Source organism: Eptesicus fuscus, chromosome 21 (genome assembly GCF_027574615.1).
Source record: "Eptesicus fuscus isolate TK198812 chromosome 21, DD_ASM_mEF_20220401, whole genome shotgun sequence".
NCBI lineage: Eukaryota > Metazoa > Chordata > Mammalia > Chiroptera > Vespertilionidae > Eptesicus > Eptesicus fuscus.
Genome location: NC_072493.1, coordinates 47,444,851 through 47,457,870, shown reverse-complemented (window position 1 = coordinate 47,457,870; position 13,020 = coordinate 47,444,851). Strand labels below are relative to the sequence as shown.

Genomic DNA, 13,020 nt, shown 5'->3' with positions numbered 1-13,020 from the left:
GCCCCGCCCACCTCCGTTCAAAGTTCTTGGCCCCGCCCACTTCCGAACACAGGCCTCCAGTATTCGACTGTCTCCGAAGAACACCGAAGCTCGTAGCTCCGCCTCCAAGCTGCCGCGAGACTCAGCCAGAAGGAACCCGGAGCGGAGGCCCCGCCTCCTTCCCGGACCAGTCGTGCTCCTCGGAGCCCGAAGTTCTGCCCCGCCTCTTTCCGAGCACTAAGCCCCGCCTCGCTGTGTCTTCTGGTTCGGTTGTGCCGGAGTCCAGGTCCAGCCGCGGACGCGTGCTCCCGAGTGCCAGCTCCTTCACTGCCTCCGAGCCTGTCGGGGGCCGCGCACCGGCTCCAGATCGCTCAGCCCGTCCGGCTCCCGGGAGAGGCGGGGGCGCGCGGCGGGGAGGCGTGGCTGGCCCGGGGTGGACCGCGAGCCTGGACTGCTCAGCCGCCTCCTGCCTGGCGGGCGGCGCGGAGGCGGGCCCAGGTGGGCCAGGGTGGGAGCGCCCGGAGAAGCGGTGGGGTCGCTGCCCATCGGCGGGGGACGGGGACGGGGGCGGCGCCGGAACGCGGCCGAGCTCGGGATGGCGTAACTGCCTGTGGCTTCTCCGGGCGGACCTGACCGCGCTGGGTGCGCGCAAGCTGAGTGGGGCTGGGGAGGGAGCCTAAGACCCTCGGGAGGCCCGCCCTCGGGGCTGTAGGCAGGAGAGGGGTCTGGAGCTCGGGAAGATGTGCAGGCTGGAGGCCTGGGCTCCTCTGAGTCTTCTCGGAGCCGGGCTGGGGGTCGGGAGACCTGCGTGCTCGAAGAGGGAAGTGCTGGGGGACCAGAAGACAGGGCCTGGGTTCCCAGATCCTCGGAGGAGGAGGGGGCTGGAGGTCTGGCCTCCTGGGTTCTCAAAGGAAACGAGGGCTGGAGGCCTGGGTTCCCGAAGGAGGGGGCCTACGGGTGGAATCCTCTATTCTTGGAGGAGGAAGGGCCTGGAGGTCCGGGTTCTTACTGTTCTCAAAGGAGAGGAGCTGAGGGTAGGACTCCAGGGTCCTCCACAGCTGAGGACCAAGGAGCAGGTTCTTGGATCCCTTAAGGGGGAGAGGCAGGGGGGTCCCGTCTCCTGGGTTCTCACTGTGAACCTCTGCCCCTCCCCCAGACCATGTCGCCAGAGGAGTGGACATATCTAGTGGTTCTTCTTATCTCCATCCCCATCGGCTTCCTCTTTAAGAAAGCTGGTGAGTCAGGTTCCCTCCCCAGTGGAAAATAAGGAGGGGGGACCAAGAGGGGTGAACCCCTGGAAGGCTTATGCTATCTCTTCTCCCTGCAGGACCTGGGCTGAAGAGATGGGGGGCGGCAGCTGTGGGCCTGGGGCTCACCCTGTTCACCTGTGGCCCCCACACTTTGCACTCTCTGATCACCATCCTTGGGACCTGGGCCCTCATTCAGGCCCAGCCCTGGTGAGGATGCGGTGGGGGAGGTGGGGAGAGAGGCAGCAACCTGTTCCTTCTTTGGAGTCTTGCCTGACCCCTGCCTGGCTCTGCGGCGTCTCTTGTTGATGTGTTTCTGTGGGTCGTTGGTTTTTTTCCTCTCCTGCCTTCCTGGGCCTTGTTCCTGTTTGTGTGGGTCCTCCACAGCCTTGTCATGGATTCAGGAGAGGACGGCATTACCACCTCTCATTTCCATATTCATATTTCTATTCCTATTCCCTCTCCTTCCCGCCCGCCCTCTCCCCCTCCCTCCCAGCAAAAAGGTGAATGGAAGGGTGTTCACCCCGAAGCTCTCTTAACCTCATTCTCTTTATTTCTGTGCATTTGTGTGTGGCTATGCCTCTTCTCCCGCTGTCTCAATCTTGTTCATTCTGTCCCCACCCCCCTGCCCCCCATTTTCTGTCTCTGAAGGCGGGGAGGTGGGGGAGGACTTGGAGCTAGAATCTGGGGAGGCGGAGGCCGGGTCAGCTCCCAGAGCCCGGCACCACCTCCTCCTACCTCTGCCCCAGCTCCTGCCACGCCCTGGCCCTGGCCTGGACCTTCTCCTACCTCCTGTTCTTCCGCGCGCTCAGCCTGCTGGGCCTGCCCACTCCCACGCCCTTCACCAACGCCGTCCAGCTGCTGCTGACACTGAAGGTCAGGCTCCCCTGTGCCAGTTAACCCCCCAACTTCACCTCCTCCCACCCCCGCCACTCCCATGAGGAACGGGGGAGGTGGGATTTTATCTCCCACACCCCGGGCGGGGCTTCACCTCTCCTTACCCTGGGTAAAGAGGTACCTTGAATACTGCACGCGTGGGAGGCCAGAGGCTGCGCTAAGCGCTCACCTGCGCGCCTCCCTGCCTCTTTGGGGCCAGCTGTGTTGTGCAAGAGGAAGACCAGCTTTGGGGGAAGGCACTGATCCAGGGACAGGAAACCAGGACACCAGGTCTGGCTCTAAGCCACCTGGGAAGATAGGTGAAAACAGCTTCCCAGGCCCCATCCCGGGTCCAGAATCCCTGAGTTCCCACGGGGCGCAGGGCGCAGGCCGCGAATCCGGCAGCGAATCAGTGAGCGGGACAGGCACCCCAGCTAGGGAACCGGGTCCCTTCAGGAGGGAGTTGGGGACAGCACGCGACGCTTAGCTAGAAGAGTTGGAGGAATGGCCTTCCGCATGCGAGGACAGCGCCTGCGGAGGGGCCAGCTGCTGGCCAGCTGTGTGCCGGCCGCATGGGCAGGTCACAGGAGGAAGGAGGGGCCGCAGGGCCTTGTTGGACTTCTTCCTTTGGGGGAAGAGGGTTTTGGTTTGTTGTCAGAAGAGGTAAGGTGACCAAATTTGCACGTTTGTTTTTTCATATTTTATTGATTTTTAGAGAGAGAGGAAAGGGGAGAGAAATAGCTATTTGTTGTTCCACGAATTTATGCATTCCTTGGTTGATTCTTTTTTTTTAAGTATTGATTGATTTTTAGGGAGAGAAGAAGGGGGAGAGAGAAACACCGACGGGTTGTCCCACTTATCTGTGCAGTCATTGGTTGGTCCTTGTCTGGGTCCTGACCAGGGATCAAACCGCGACCTTGGCGCAGGGGAGGACGCTCTAACCACTGGCCAGGGCAGACTTGCGCGTTTAGAAATCTCGCTCTGGTGCTTCCAGGAGATTGCAGCAGAAAGGGGAGATGGGGTGAGGTCCAGCTGGCGGCCTAATCGGGCTGTGGGCAGGCCGGTCAGTCCGAGTCCCAACAGGAAACGCCCAATTTAGGATGACTCCGTGCAGGAGCTGAAGGGACGGCTCAGGAGGAACCCTGGCCCAGCAGCTGGGGAGGAGCCCAGGGGACGGGAGGAGGGGCAGGCAGAGGAGCGGGGAGGAGGCACTCCCCCGAGGTGTCCCTGGGCCCACACCAGCCCAGTGCTCTTACAGGGGAATGAGACCCCAGCCCCAAGGCGTGCCTTCCTCCGGGCTGGGCAGACTCAGCCCCACGGTGATGGTGGAGGTGGAGGAGGAGTTAGAGGAGGCAAAGCTAAAGGGTCGGGGCTTGGGCTCGAGAGACCTGAGGGAATAGACCTGGGGCCTGAACAATGAATGGGATCGGAAGCCATTGCCTGAGGGGAGAGCCTCGAAGTGGGTCAGGTTTGGGGAGTGGGTGATACCGGGTTCCACTGCGCATGTGCCCAGTCCACACCTGACTATTGGTCGGAGGCAACTGGATGAATAGGTTTGGCAGAGAGAGATCCCAGCCAGGAGTAGAGTTTAGGAGTCATGAGGTGAGGGTGGGGGGTATCTAAAGCCCCAGATGGCAGGAGGACACAGAAGGAGGGAACGTGGAGAAAGAAGACAGGCCGGCCCTGGCCGGTGTGTTCAGTGGTTAGAGCGTTGGCCTGTGCACTGAAGGGTCATGGATTCAGGTCCCGGTCAAGGGCACATACCTGGGTTGCAGGTTTGACTCCTGGCCTGGTCAGGGTGCGTGTGGGAGGCAACCAATTGATGTGTCTCTCTCACATCGATGTTTCTCTCATTTCTTCCCTCCCTCCCACTCTCTAAAAATCAATGGAAAGGTATCCTCGGGTGAGAAATAACAACAGAACAACAACAAAAGAGGACAGGTGGGCCCAGTGAGCCGTGGTGAACACCTGCCATCCGTAGAGACCCTAAGATGCCCTTACTGTCACCTCAGCTGCTCCCCGGGGGGTAGAACTCGGCTCCCAGCTGCACCCCAGCATCCTCGGCTGCCGAGAGGGGTCGCTTAAGGGAACCGAGTCTGACTTGTCCCCACCCGCACCCCTTCCTCCCAGCTGGTGAGCCTGGCCAGTGAGGTGCAGGACCTGCACCTGGCCCAGAGGAAGGAAATGGCCGCGGGCTTCAGCCAGGGGCCCAGCCTGGGGCTGCTGCCCGACATCCCCTCTCTGATGGAGACACTCAGCTACAGCTACTGCTACGTGGGCATCATGACCGGTGAGTGCCCGCTCCCCGGCCTGCCTCTCCCCCGCCCCCGCCCCCTCCATCCGGCATCCGCTGCTCCCACGGTGAGCCTCTGCGTCCGACCCTCCACTGGGCCCGGGGCTCCTCCAGGGGAGACGCGGACGGTTCTCGGCCTGTGGTTCCGTGTAGCTTTTGGGGGCCAAACAGGATTTAAAGGAGGAAAAGTCTGTGTAGACTTGATGTTCCTGCCACCCAGGGAACAGATATTCACAGCGTATGATCGCATTTTAGTCTCAGAAAGGATTGGTCATGAATGTTGACTGCCTACAAGGTTTCCTTCCCTAGGACAACTTGATTGAGCTATAACGGACATCTTTCCCACCATAGCCTCGGCCAGTTCGCTGGTTTTCAGTGTATTCACCGAGTTGTGCGACCGTCCCTGCCACGTCGTGGTAGAACAGTTTCATCTCCCCAAAAAAGACACACTGCGGCCCTGGCCCATGTGGATCAGTGGATAGAGCATCGGCCTGTGGACTGAAGGGTCCCAGGTTCGATTCCAGTCAAGGGCACACGCTTGGGTTGGGGGCTCCATCCCCAGTGGGGGGTGTGCAGTGGGCAGCCGATCCATGATTCTCTCTCATCATTGATGTTTCTGTCTCTCCCTCTCGCTTCCTCTCTGAAATCAATAAAATATATTTAAAAGAAAGAAGAGAGAAACACTGCCCTTCAGCCATCATTCCCCAAACCTCCTCCAGCCCCAGTCCCTGGAACCACTGATAGCTTACCGTGAACTTTGGGAATGAAAGCACAGGCCACGTGGCCTTGTGACCTGTCAGGCTCCTGACTGCTGTCACCTGTCACCCCACTGCTCCCTCCCTCACGTGGGCTGTCACCTTATCTGAACAGCCTCCCACTCTCCATCATCGTCCCTCTGCCAGGCCCGCCTCCTCGGTGCCGAGGAGTCCCTGTGAAAGGTGACCGGTGCTGTCCAGCCCGAACAGCTCGCCAGGGTTTCCTGGCACCGAGAACAAACCCCAGCCCGCCTGGGTTCCCGGGACCGTCCGTCCGTCTGTCTGTCTGTCTGTCTGACTGACTCCCATTTGTGTCAGAGCCTCTGTGCCCCTCACTGTCGGGGTCTTTGTCCCTCTCTACAATGGTCTGTCCCCCTTTCTTCTCTTTGAGTCCCGTGTCCTCCCTTCTGCTTCCTTGTGCCTTTTATTGTAGTTTATTTTTTGTTAATCACCTGAGGATATTTTTCCATTGATTTTTTTAAAATATATTTTTATTGATTTTCAGAGAGGAAGGGAGAGGGAGGGAGAGAGAGAGAGAAACATCAATGATGAGACAGAATCATTGATTGGCTGCCTCCTGCACGCCCATCGATAGAGACCCTAAGATACCATTACTATCATCTCAGATGCACACCCCCTACTGGGGATCAAGCCCACAACCCAGGCATGTGCCCTTTGACCGGAATCGAACCGGGGACCCTTCAGTCCGCAGGCCGGCTCGCTCTCCACGAGCCAAACCAGCCAGGGCCCTTGTCCCCTCCCTCCGGGTTTCCCTCCCCCACCCCCGTCTCTGCTTTTCTCTGGGTCTCTGCCCCCCTTCTGCGCCCTCCTCAGCCCCCGGGTCTCTGGCCCTCGCCTCCCCCAGACTGGAGCCCCGCCCTCCGTCCCTGGCCCCGGCCGGGCAGGTCTCTGACGGCTGCCCATGCCCCTCCGCCACAGGCCCGTTCTTCCGCTACCGCACGTACCTGGACTGGCTGGAGCAGCCGTTCCCGGGCGCCGTGCCCAGCCTGCGGCCCCTGCTGCGCCGCGCCTGGCCGGCCCCGCTCTTCGGCCTGCTCTTCCTGCTGTCCTCGCACCTCTTCCCGCTGGAGGCCGTGCGCGAGGACGCCTTCTACGCGCGCCCGCTGCCCGTCCGCCTCTTCTACATGGTCCCCGTCTTCTTCGCCTTCCGCATGCGCTTCTACGTGGCCTGGATCGCCGCCGAGTGCGGCTGCATTGCCGCCGGCTTCGGGGCCTACCCCGTGGCCTCCAAAGCCCGGGCTGGGGGCGGCCCCACCCTCCCATGCCCACCCCCCAGCAGGTCAGGCGGCGGGAGGGAGGTGACCCAAGACCTGGCAGGCCCCATCACCAGGGGCTGGCCCTGCCCCTAGCCGGGAGGAGAGCGGGAATCGGGCCGTCCACCACCTGTTGTTGTCACAGTGTCGCCCTGGGCCACCGCAGTGCGCCCTGCCCTGCCCGAGGGAACAGCCTTCTGACTCCTACGGGTTGTCCCTTGTTGCTAGTGCTTATCACCCCTTGGGGGGGCCAGCTGCTCTCTGTCGCTAGGAAAAGAAAGGTAGTATCCTAGCAACCATGTGTGGCCCCTCGATTGCCATGGAAGTGTCACTCCAATAACCCGAATGTTCCTGGTTGTTCAGGATGACATCGTTAGGCAGTGATGGGTTGCCCTTTGTTGCTAGGGAAACGGTTCCTTAGCAACCATGGTCCACTCCTTCCAGCCAGAAGGGATGCTCTTTGTTGCTATAAAAATGGCACCAAATTGCCCCTTTGTTGCTAGGAGCCAGCATTTTCCTTCTCTCCCCTCACCCCCCCCTCCCCCAAAGGGATGTTATCACACAGCCTGCAGTTGCCTCTGTTTCTAAGGAAATGGCATCCCTGACCCCGCTGGCCTCTAGCGGAGGGGACACCATTCCTAGCAACCGCAGGTCGCCTTCCTATGTTGCTAAGGAAGCCAGTTCCCTTGGTAACAATGGATTGACAGGTTGACATTGTTGCTAACAATGCTACACCCCCAGCTCCTTCACTGCTAGGTAAGTCACACTGCTGGTAACTATGGGCTCTCTTGTTGCTAAGGAAGTGTTGCTCCTGTGTTGCCAGGGCAATGGTGCCCCTAGCAACCAGGAATGACTGCCTCTCTGTTTCTAGCAACCACAGCCATCCTCTTCCCGGACGGGGGAGCAGCCCCTCCTGGTGTAAATGAGGACGTGTTCCTCGGTAGGGCGGGCCGTGCCCTAGCAGACACGGACTGCCATCCATTGTGGGGGGGGGGGGGGGCCCACAGGAGTTTATCCCCACTGCCCTCTAACCACGGTGGACCTCCAGTGGCTGGGGCCGACGTCCCCCAGAAAATGCCAGGTGGGAACCGAAGGCTTTTCTAACCCTGCTGACCCCCCTCCGAGTGGCTGGCTCCCCTCCCATTGTCAGAAGCCACCAGGCATTCAGGTGGGCCAAGGATGCCCGCTGCTGGGGGTGTTGGCACCGGTAACCCGGGAGCCACCATACTGCTGGGGTGACACTTCTTGAACAATCGTGAGAACCAATAGCCGAAGGCCCTTCCGGGAACCTTTTCTAAACATCCTAGATCTTGTTGCTAAAGAATGGCCTTTCCCTAGCAACAGAGACCATCCAGGCCTAGAACATCTCCCTAGCAACCACGGACCACCTCGTCGTTAAGGATGCTACTTCCCTAGCAGCCGCAGTGCCCCACAGTTCAGAGGGGACAGCACTTGGAGGCTTCTCTGAATACACTGAGCTTGGTTGCTAAGGAACGGCCTTTCCCTGGCGTCGGAGACCAGAGAAGGGTCAGGTTGCTAAGGACTCATGGCCTAGCAACCATAGCCCTTCGAGGCTTTTCCTCGGGGCCCCGTTGCCAAGAGAACCCGTTGCCCCACCACCAACTTCCTCCCCAAAAAGGCTCCCTCTGGGCTACCCTCCCCTGTTGCCCTAGCCCCTGTGACAGCCAGGGGCCTGTCACCGGCCCTCCCCCCTCCGTAGCATGGGGCTGGGACGATAACCGGCATCGGGAGGGGGCCTGGCTGAGTTGCATGTCTGTCCCCCACCCCCACCCTCCACCCCCCAGTCCGGAGGAGGCGGCTGCCCTGGAGTACGACTACGAGACCATCCGCAACATCGACTGCTACCGCACAGACTTCTGCACGCGGGTGCGGGAGGGCATGCGGTACTGGAACATGACGGTGCAGTGGTGGCTGGCGCAGTACATCTACAAGAGTGCGCCCACCCGCTCCTACGTCCTCAGGTGAGCCTGCCGGCCCCAGACCAGACGGAACTACATCTCCCAGCAGCACACAGGGCAGCCTGCCCTGAGCGTCAAGGGAGTTGTAGTTTCTTGAAGCCCTTGCGCTTCTGCGGATTGCATTACTGGGGGGTGAATCTTTCCCTGTCTTTGACCCTACGTTTCTGCTCCTGTCAAGTCAGTGGACAGAAGCCGTGCACTGAGTCCTCGATAGCTAAACTTTCCAGAATCTCGGCCCCAGCAATTGCTAAGGATCCTCGAGCAGGGAGTTCTGTTCCCTCCTATATGTGGGGGGTAACGCTGTTACCCGCTTCCTAGGCTGATGTTAGGATTGAAGGCGATAAAGTATGAGACGTATTTAATGTGAGGCCTGGGAGGTGCTAGCTATGTATTAGTTTCTATTCTTCACTCATTCAGTATTTCCTGAGTGGAGTCTTTGTGCAACGCATTGTCTCTCAAACCTTAGGAGGCAGGGAGTGTGACCCCCACCTTAGAGATGAGAGTAAGGCTCAGACAGGTTAGGCAGCCTCCCAAGTGTCACTCGGCCTTTCTGGAGCCACCAGGTGAGGTCGGGATACCCAATGAAACGTTCTCATAATGAGGCCATTACAAAAAAATGGTAGAGGTCGTGGTACAGGAATAACACACAGGTTTGTCTGGAAAGCCAGATTCATGAGGCAGGTGCTGGTGCAAAAGGAAAGAGGTTTATTCAGGTGCCGCACAGCCTGGGGGATGGTGGACTCCCATCTCCCCTTCCCGCTCAAGCCCACCGTTCTTATAGGGAGGGGAGGACTTTTTAAACATACCCATTTATCTTGTTAGCTTTCGATGTGCTGGGGTTCTGTCCATTCATCTTCCTAGCTTTTGGTGTGCTTGGTGTGAGATGCCCCGGCCAGCAGGGTCTTCTAACGGGGGTACCGAGGCGGCGCACCTAAGAGAATGAGAGACAGACAAGGGACGCAAAGAATGGAGGCAAGACAAAGGGGTTTCTGATCAAGCCTCCAAATTTTATTTTTACAGCGTTCCTTCTATGTGGTTTCTAGAGGGGTGGATGCCTAGGAGGGGTGGGGGCTGACCTAGATAATCAGCTAAAGTCGTAACTATAGATAAAGGGTGTGGCGGTTGAAGGGTGGCTACAGAAGGAATGCTTTGTCCTCAGGCAAGAGGAAGTGGGCCTAGTTTCAGTAACTTACTGAAGGTCAGGGTTAATCCTTTGACCGACTCTTGGCTCCTGACAGTGAGAACCTCCCCCGAGCCATCCTGGCCACTCGGGGAGATGCCCCAGAGCTCCCCGAGTATCTGCAGTCACAGTGGGGGTTCTGGAGGTAGACTTACCGGAGTGTGTAATCCGACTCACACTATAAAGATCACCTCTGGCCTGGTGTGGGGATGGAGCAGAGGTGGGGAAAGGCGGCAGGCGGTAAAGCCAGGAGCCAAGTTGGGAGGCCTGTGGGGCTGGCCAGGTGGGAGATGGTGATGTGCTGGAATAGAAGACAGAGGCTGGAAGTGGATGGATTTGAGTTGGACTCAGGCTTGGCATGAACTGGATGTGGGGCACGAAAAAGAGGAAATGAAACAATGCCAGGGTGGTGGGTGTGGGTAACGGAGGGCAGGGAAAGGCCATTTCCTGAGAAGGGGTCACAGCAGGAGGGAGTTCGGGTGTGGGTGGGTGTGAGGTTCCCAGCGGGGTTATTGGAGAGGCGGTCAGCGATGTGACCCTGGTGCGTGGGGGAAGGCTGGTGGGAGAAGTGGGCAGTTGGGCATCCTCAGGTATAGGCGATATTTTTTTAAATATATTTTTATTGATTTCAGAGAGGAAGGAAGAGGGAGAGAGAGATAGAAACATCAATGATGAGAGAGAATCATTGATTGGCTGCCTCCTGCACGACCCCCACTGGGGATCGAGCCCACAACCCAGGCATGTGCCCTTGACCGGAATCGAACCTGGGACCCTTCAGTCTGCAGGCCGATGCTCTATCCACCGAGCCAAACCGGGATGGGCAGGTATAGGCGATATTAAAGCTCAGAGGCTGAGCGTTAGGTCAAAGCCCGGGACGCGCCCGTGTTTAAACCAGGGGTTCTCAACTGGGGCGCTGGTGCTGCCCCCAGGGTGCGTTTGTCCATGGGTGGGGGTGTTTTTGTCACAACTGAGAGGTGCTTCCGGTGGGCGGAGTCCAGGGCTGCTGCCCAACATCATAGGATGCTCACAGGACGGTCCCACCACAGAACCGCCCAGCCCCCATGTCAGTGGTGCTCAGGCTGAGAAGGCCTGGTGTGGGCAGGAACGAGGGGAGCAGAGACCCGAGGTCAGGCAAGTGTTCGTCCGGAAGGGAGCCCAGGAAGCCAGATGTTTCCAGGAGGAATCTCTGTGGAATGCTTCCAGCTCAGTTCCAGGAAGGCAGGTGGGGCCCTGGGGTCGGGGGTCGGGCGTGAAGGAGAGCAGCACCCTGGCCTGGAGCAGTGAGGAGGGCGGGAGTGAGAGCCAGGTTGGGTGTGGTCAAGGGAATGGGAGGTGTCCTGGCCGGTGTGGCTCAGTTGGTGGAGTGTTGCCTGGTACACAGGAAGGCCGCAGGTTGGATTTGCAGGTTTCGAGTTTGTCCCTGGTCAGAGTGCACACGGGAGGCAACCCATCAATGTTTCTCTCACATTGATGTTTCTCTCCATCTCCCTTCTCTCTCTCTAATACAAAATAATAACAACCAATGAAAGAGAATGGAGACAGACTTGAAGAAGAGCACAGACCGGTCTTTGGAGAGTGCTCCCCACACAGGGAGCAGGGAGGCAGAGGAGGAAGCCGATCGGGTGTTGTCCTGTCCCTCCCTCACTCCCATGGGGAAACAGCTTTCTGTTCTGCCAGCCCAGGGAACTCTCCACCCTCAGTAGGGAAGAAAGAACACAGTTCTGTGGACTGAAGGGCCCTGGGGTTGATTCCAGTCAAGGGCAGGGACCTCGGTTGCAGGCCCGATCCCCACCAGGCCCTGGTCGGGGCATGTGCGGTAGGCAACCAATGGCTGTGTCTCTCCCACACTGATGTTTCTCTCTCTGTCTTCCACTCGCTCTAAAAACCAATGGAAAAATAGCTCTGGTGAGGATTCACCAAAAACGAGAGGAGGAAGAGGTCGCTCCTAATGGCAACAGGGAAAGTTCTATCTTTTATGGCGCCTCGGCCCCGAGGATGGGGTGGTCGGCACTGTGTCCCCCTGAGGTGGTCTTTGACCCTTCAGGACGTGTCGGAGGGAAACATGGATGCCATGGGCAGGACAGAACACACACACACACCCCACAGGCCACACGCAGGGGCTAAACTGAGTCCTCCATAGAAGCGGAATCAGAGCCCAAATATGTGGGCTTTCAAGGGCCAGCATTCAGGGTGCACAGGGAGAGGGCCATCGCTAGAGATTTCAGAATCACCACAGATCAGGGTTGTAACCCTGGATCCCCAAAGCGGAAGTGGGTGCAGGGGCGTTAACTGGGTTCCTGACAAGAAAGTAGAGACTCCCGTGTCTGAGGGAGGCGGGGCTGGGGCCTGACACCCTCCGCACCCCGCACCCCGCAGGAGCGCCTGGACCATGCTGCTGAGCGCCTACTGGCACGGCCTGCACCCCGGCTACTACCTGAGCTTCCTGACCATCCCGCTGTGCCTGGCGGCCGAGGGCCGGCTGGAGGCGGCGCTGCGGTGGCGGCTGGGCCCGGGCGGCCAGCAGGCCTGGGACTGGGCGCACTGGTTCCTGAAGATGCGCGCCTACGACTACATGTGCATGGGCTTCGTGCTGCTCTCCCTGGGCGACACCCTGCGCTACTGGGCCTCCGTCTACTTCTGCGTCCACCTGGGGGCGCTGGCGGCGCTGGGCCTCGGGCTGGCCGTGGGGGCGGGCGGCCCCGGCCGGCGGAAGGCGGCGCCCCCGGCCGCCAGCCCCGCCCCCGAGAAGCTGCGGGAGGAGTGAGCTGCGCGCGCGCCGCCGTCGGTCCGGCCGCCAAGCTTCCGCCCGGGATTCCGTGACCCAGGCAGCCGCTCCTTCCCGGGGAGCCCGGGGCTCGGGGCCTGGAGAGGATCCCGCTCCGCGCAGCACCCGCCTCGCACAGCCCAGCCCAGCTCCCCGGGCCCCAAGGCCCTTCCCGCCGGTCCCCGCCGAGCCTCCCCGTTCCCGGGCTCCCGGACAGCAGGGTCCCGCGGCAAGGCCCTCGGGGTGCGGGGCACCGCTTCCTCGTGGCTTCCGTTCCACTTTTCTGTCCTCACGCCCGTGTCTCAGGCCCGGGAGGGAACAGCGCCTTCCATTTCCCGGGGGGAAACTGAGGCGCGGTGCGCAGGCCTGAGACCTGGGGTCCCGCCTCCTGCCTGAGGCAGCGGACTGTGCGGTTCTCCCAATAAAGTGTTGCACTCGGACTGGACTGCGTGGAGTGTCGGGGCGATCCCGCATGTGGGGGCGTGGGCACCGGGCCCCGTGCCGTGCCCGCCGGTTCCCGGGTCCGCGCCGCCGCCTGCGGACTCCAGTTCCCGGCTCACCTCCCGGGACCCACCTCCGGGGGCAGCGGCGGGACAGGAAGTGCGGCTCCGCCCTCCCGCCACCTGCGGCCGCGGCGCACCTGCCCGGCCCCGCCCCCCCTCCCCGGGCGGAG

At 60.3% G+C, this 13,020-nt stretch overlaps 1 protein-coding gene across 3 annotated transcripts; it reads left to right on the top strand.

The window, feature by feature from the left end:
• The first annotated feature begins 206 nt into the window (after positions 1-206).
• MBOAT7 (membrane bound O-acyltransferase domain containing 7) lies at positions 207-12,787 on the top strand. Of its 3 annotated transcripts, none has more exons than XM_008160685.3 (8): positions 207-477; positions 1,136-1,214; positions 1,307-1,436; positions 1,976-2,102; positions 4,233-4,392; positions 6,090-6,450; positions 8,230-8,406; positions 11,960-12,787. In XM_008160685.3, the coding sequence occupies exons 2-8, from the start codon at positions 1,139-1,141 to the stop codon at positions 12,345-12,347; spliced, it is 1,419 nt and encodes a 472-aa protein (XP_008158907.1). In that variant the 5' UTR covers positions 207-477; positions 1,136-1,138; the 3' UTR covers positions 12,348-12,787. The 3 variants fall into 3 exon arrangements, with proteins under 3 accessions (XP_008158907.1, XP_054566759.1, XP_027993656.1); XM_054710784.1 differs by lacking the exon at positions 207-477 and adding an exon at positions 564-621; XM_028137855.2 differs by lacking the exons at positions 207-477; positions 1,136-1,214; positions 1,976-2,102 and having other exon boundaries at positions 1,323-1,436.
• Positions 12,788-13,020: the final 233 nt, after the last annotated feature.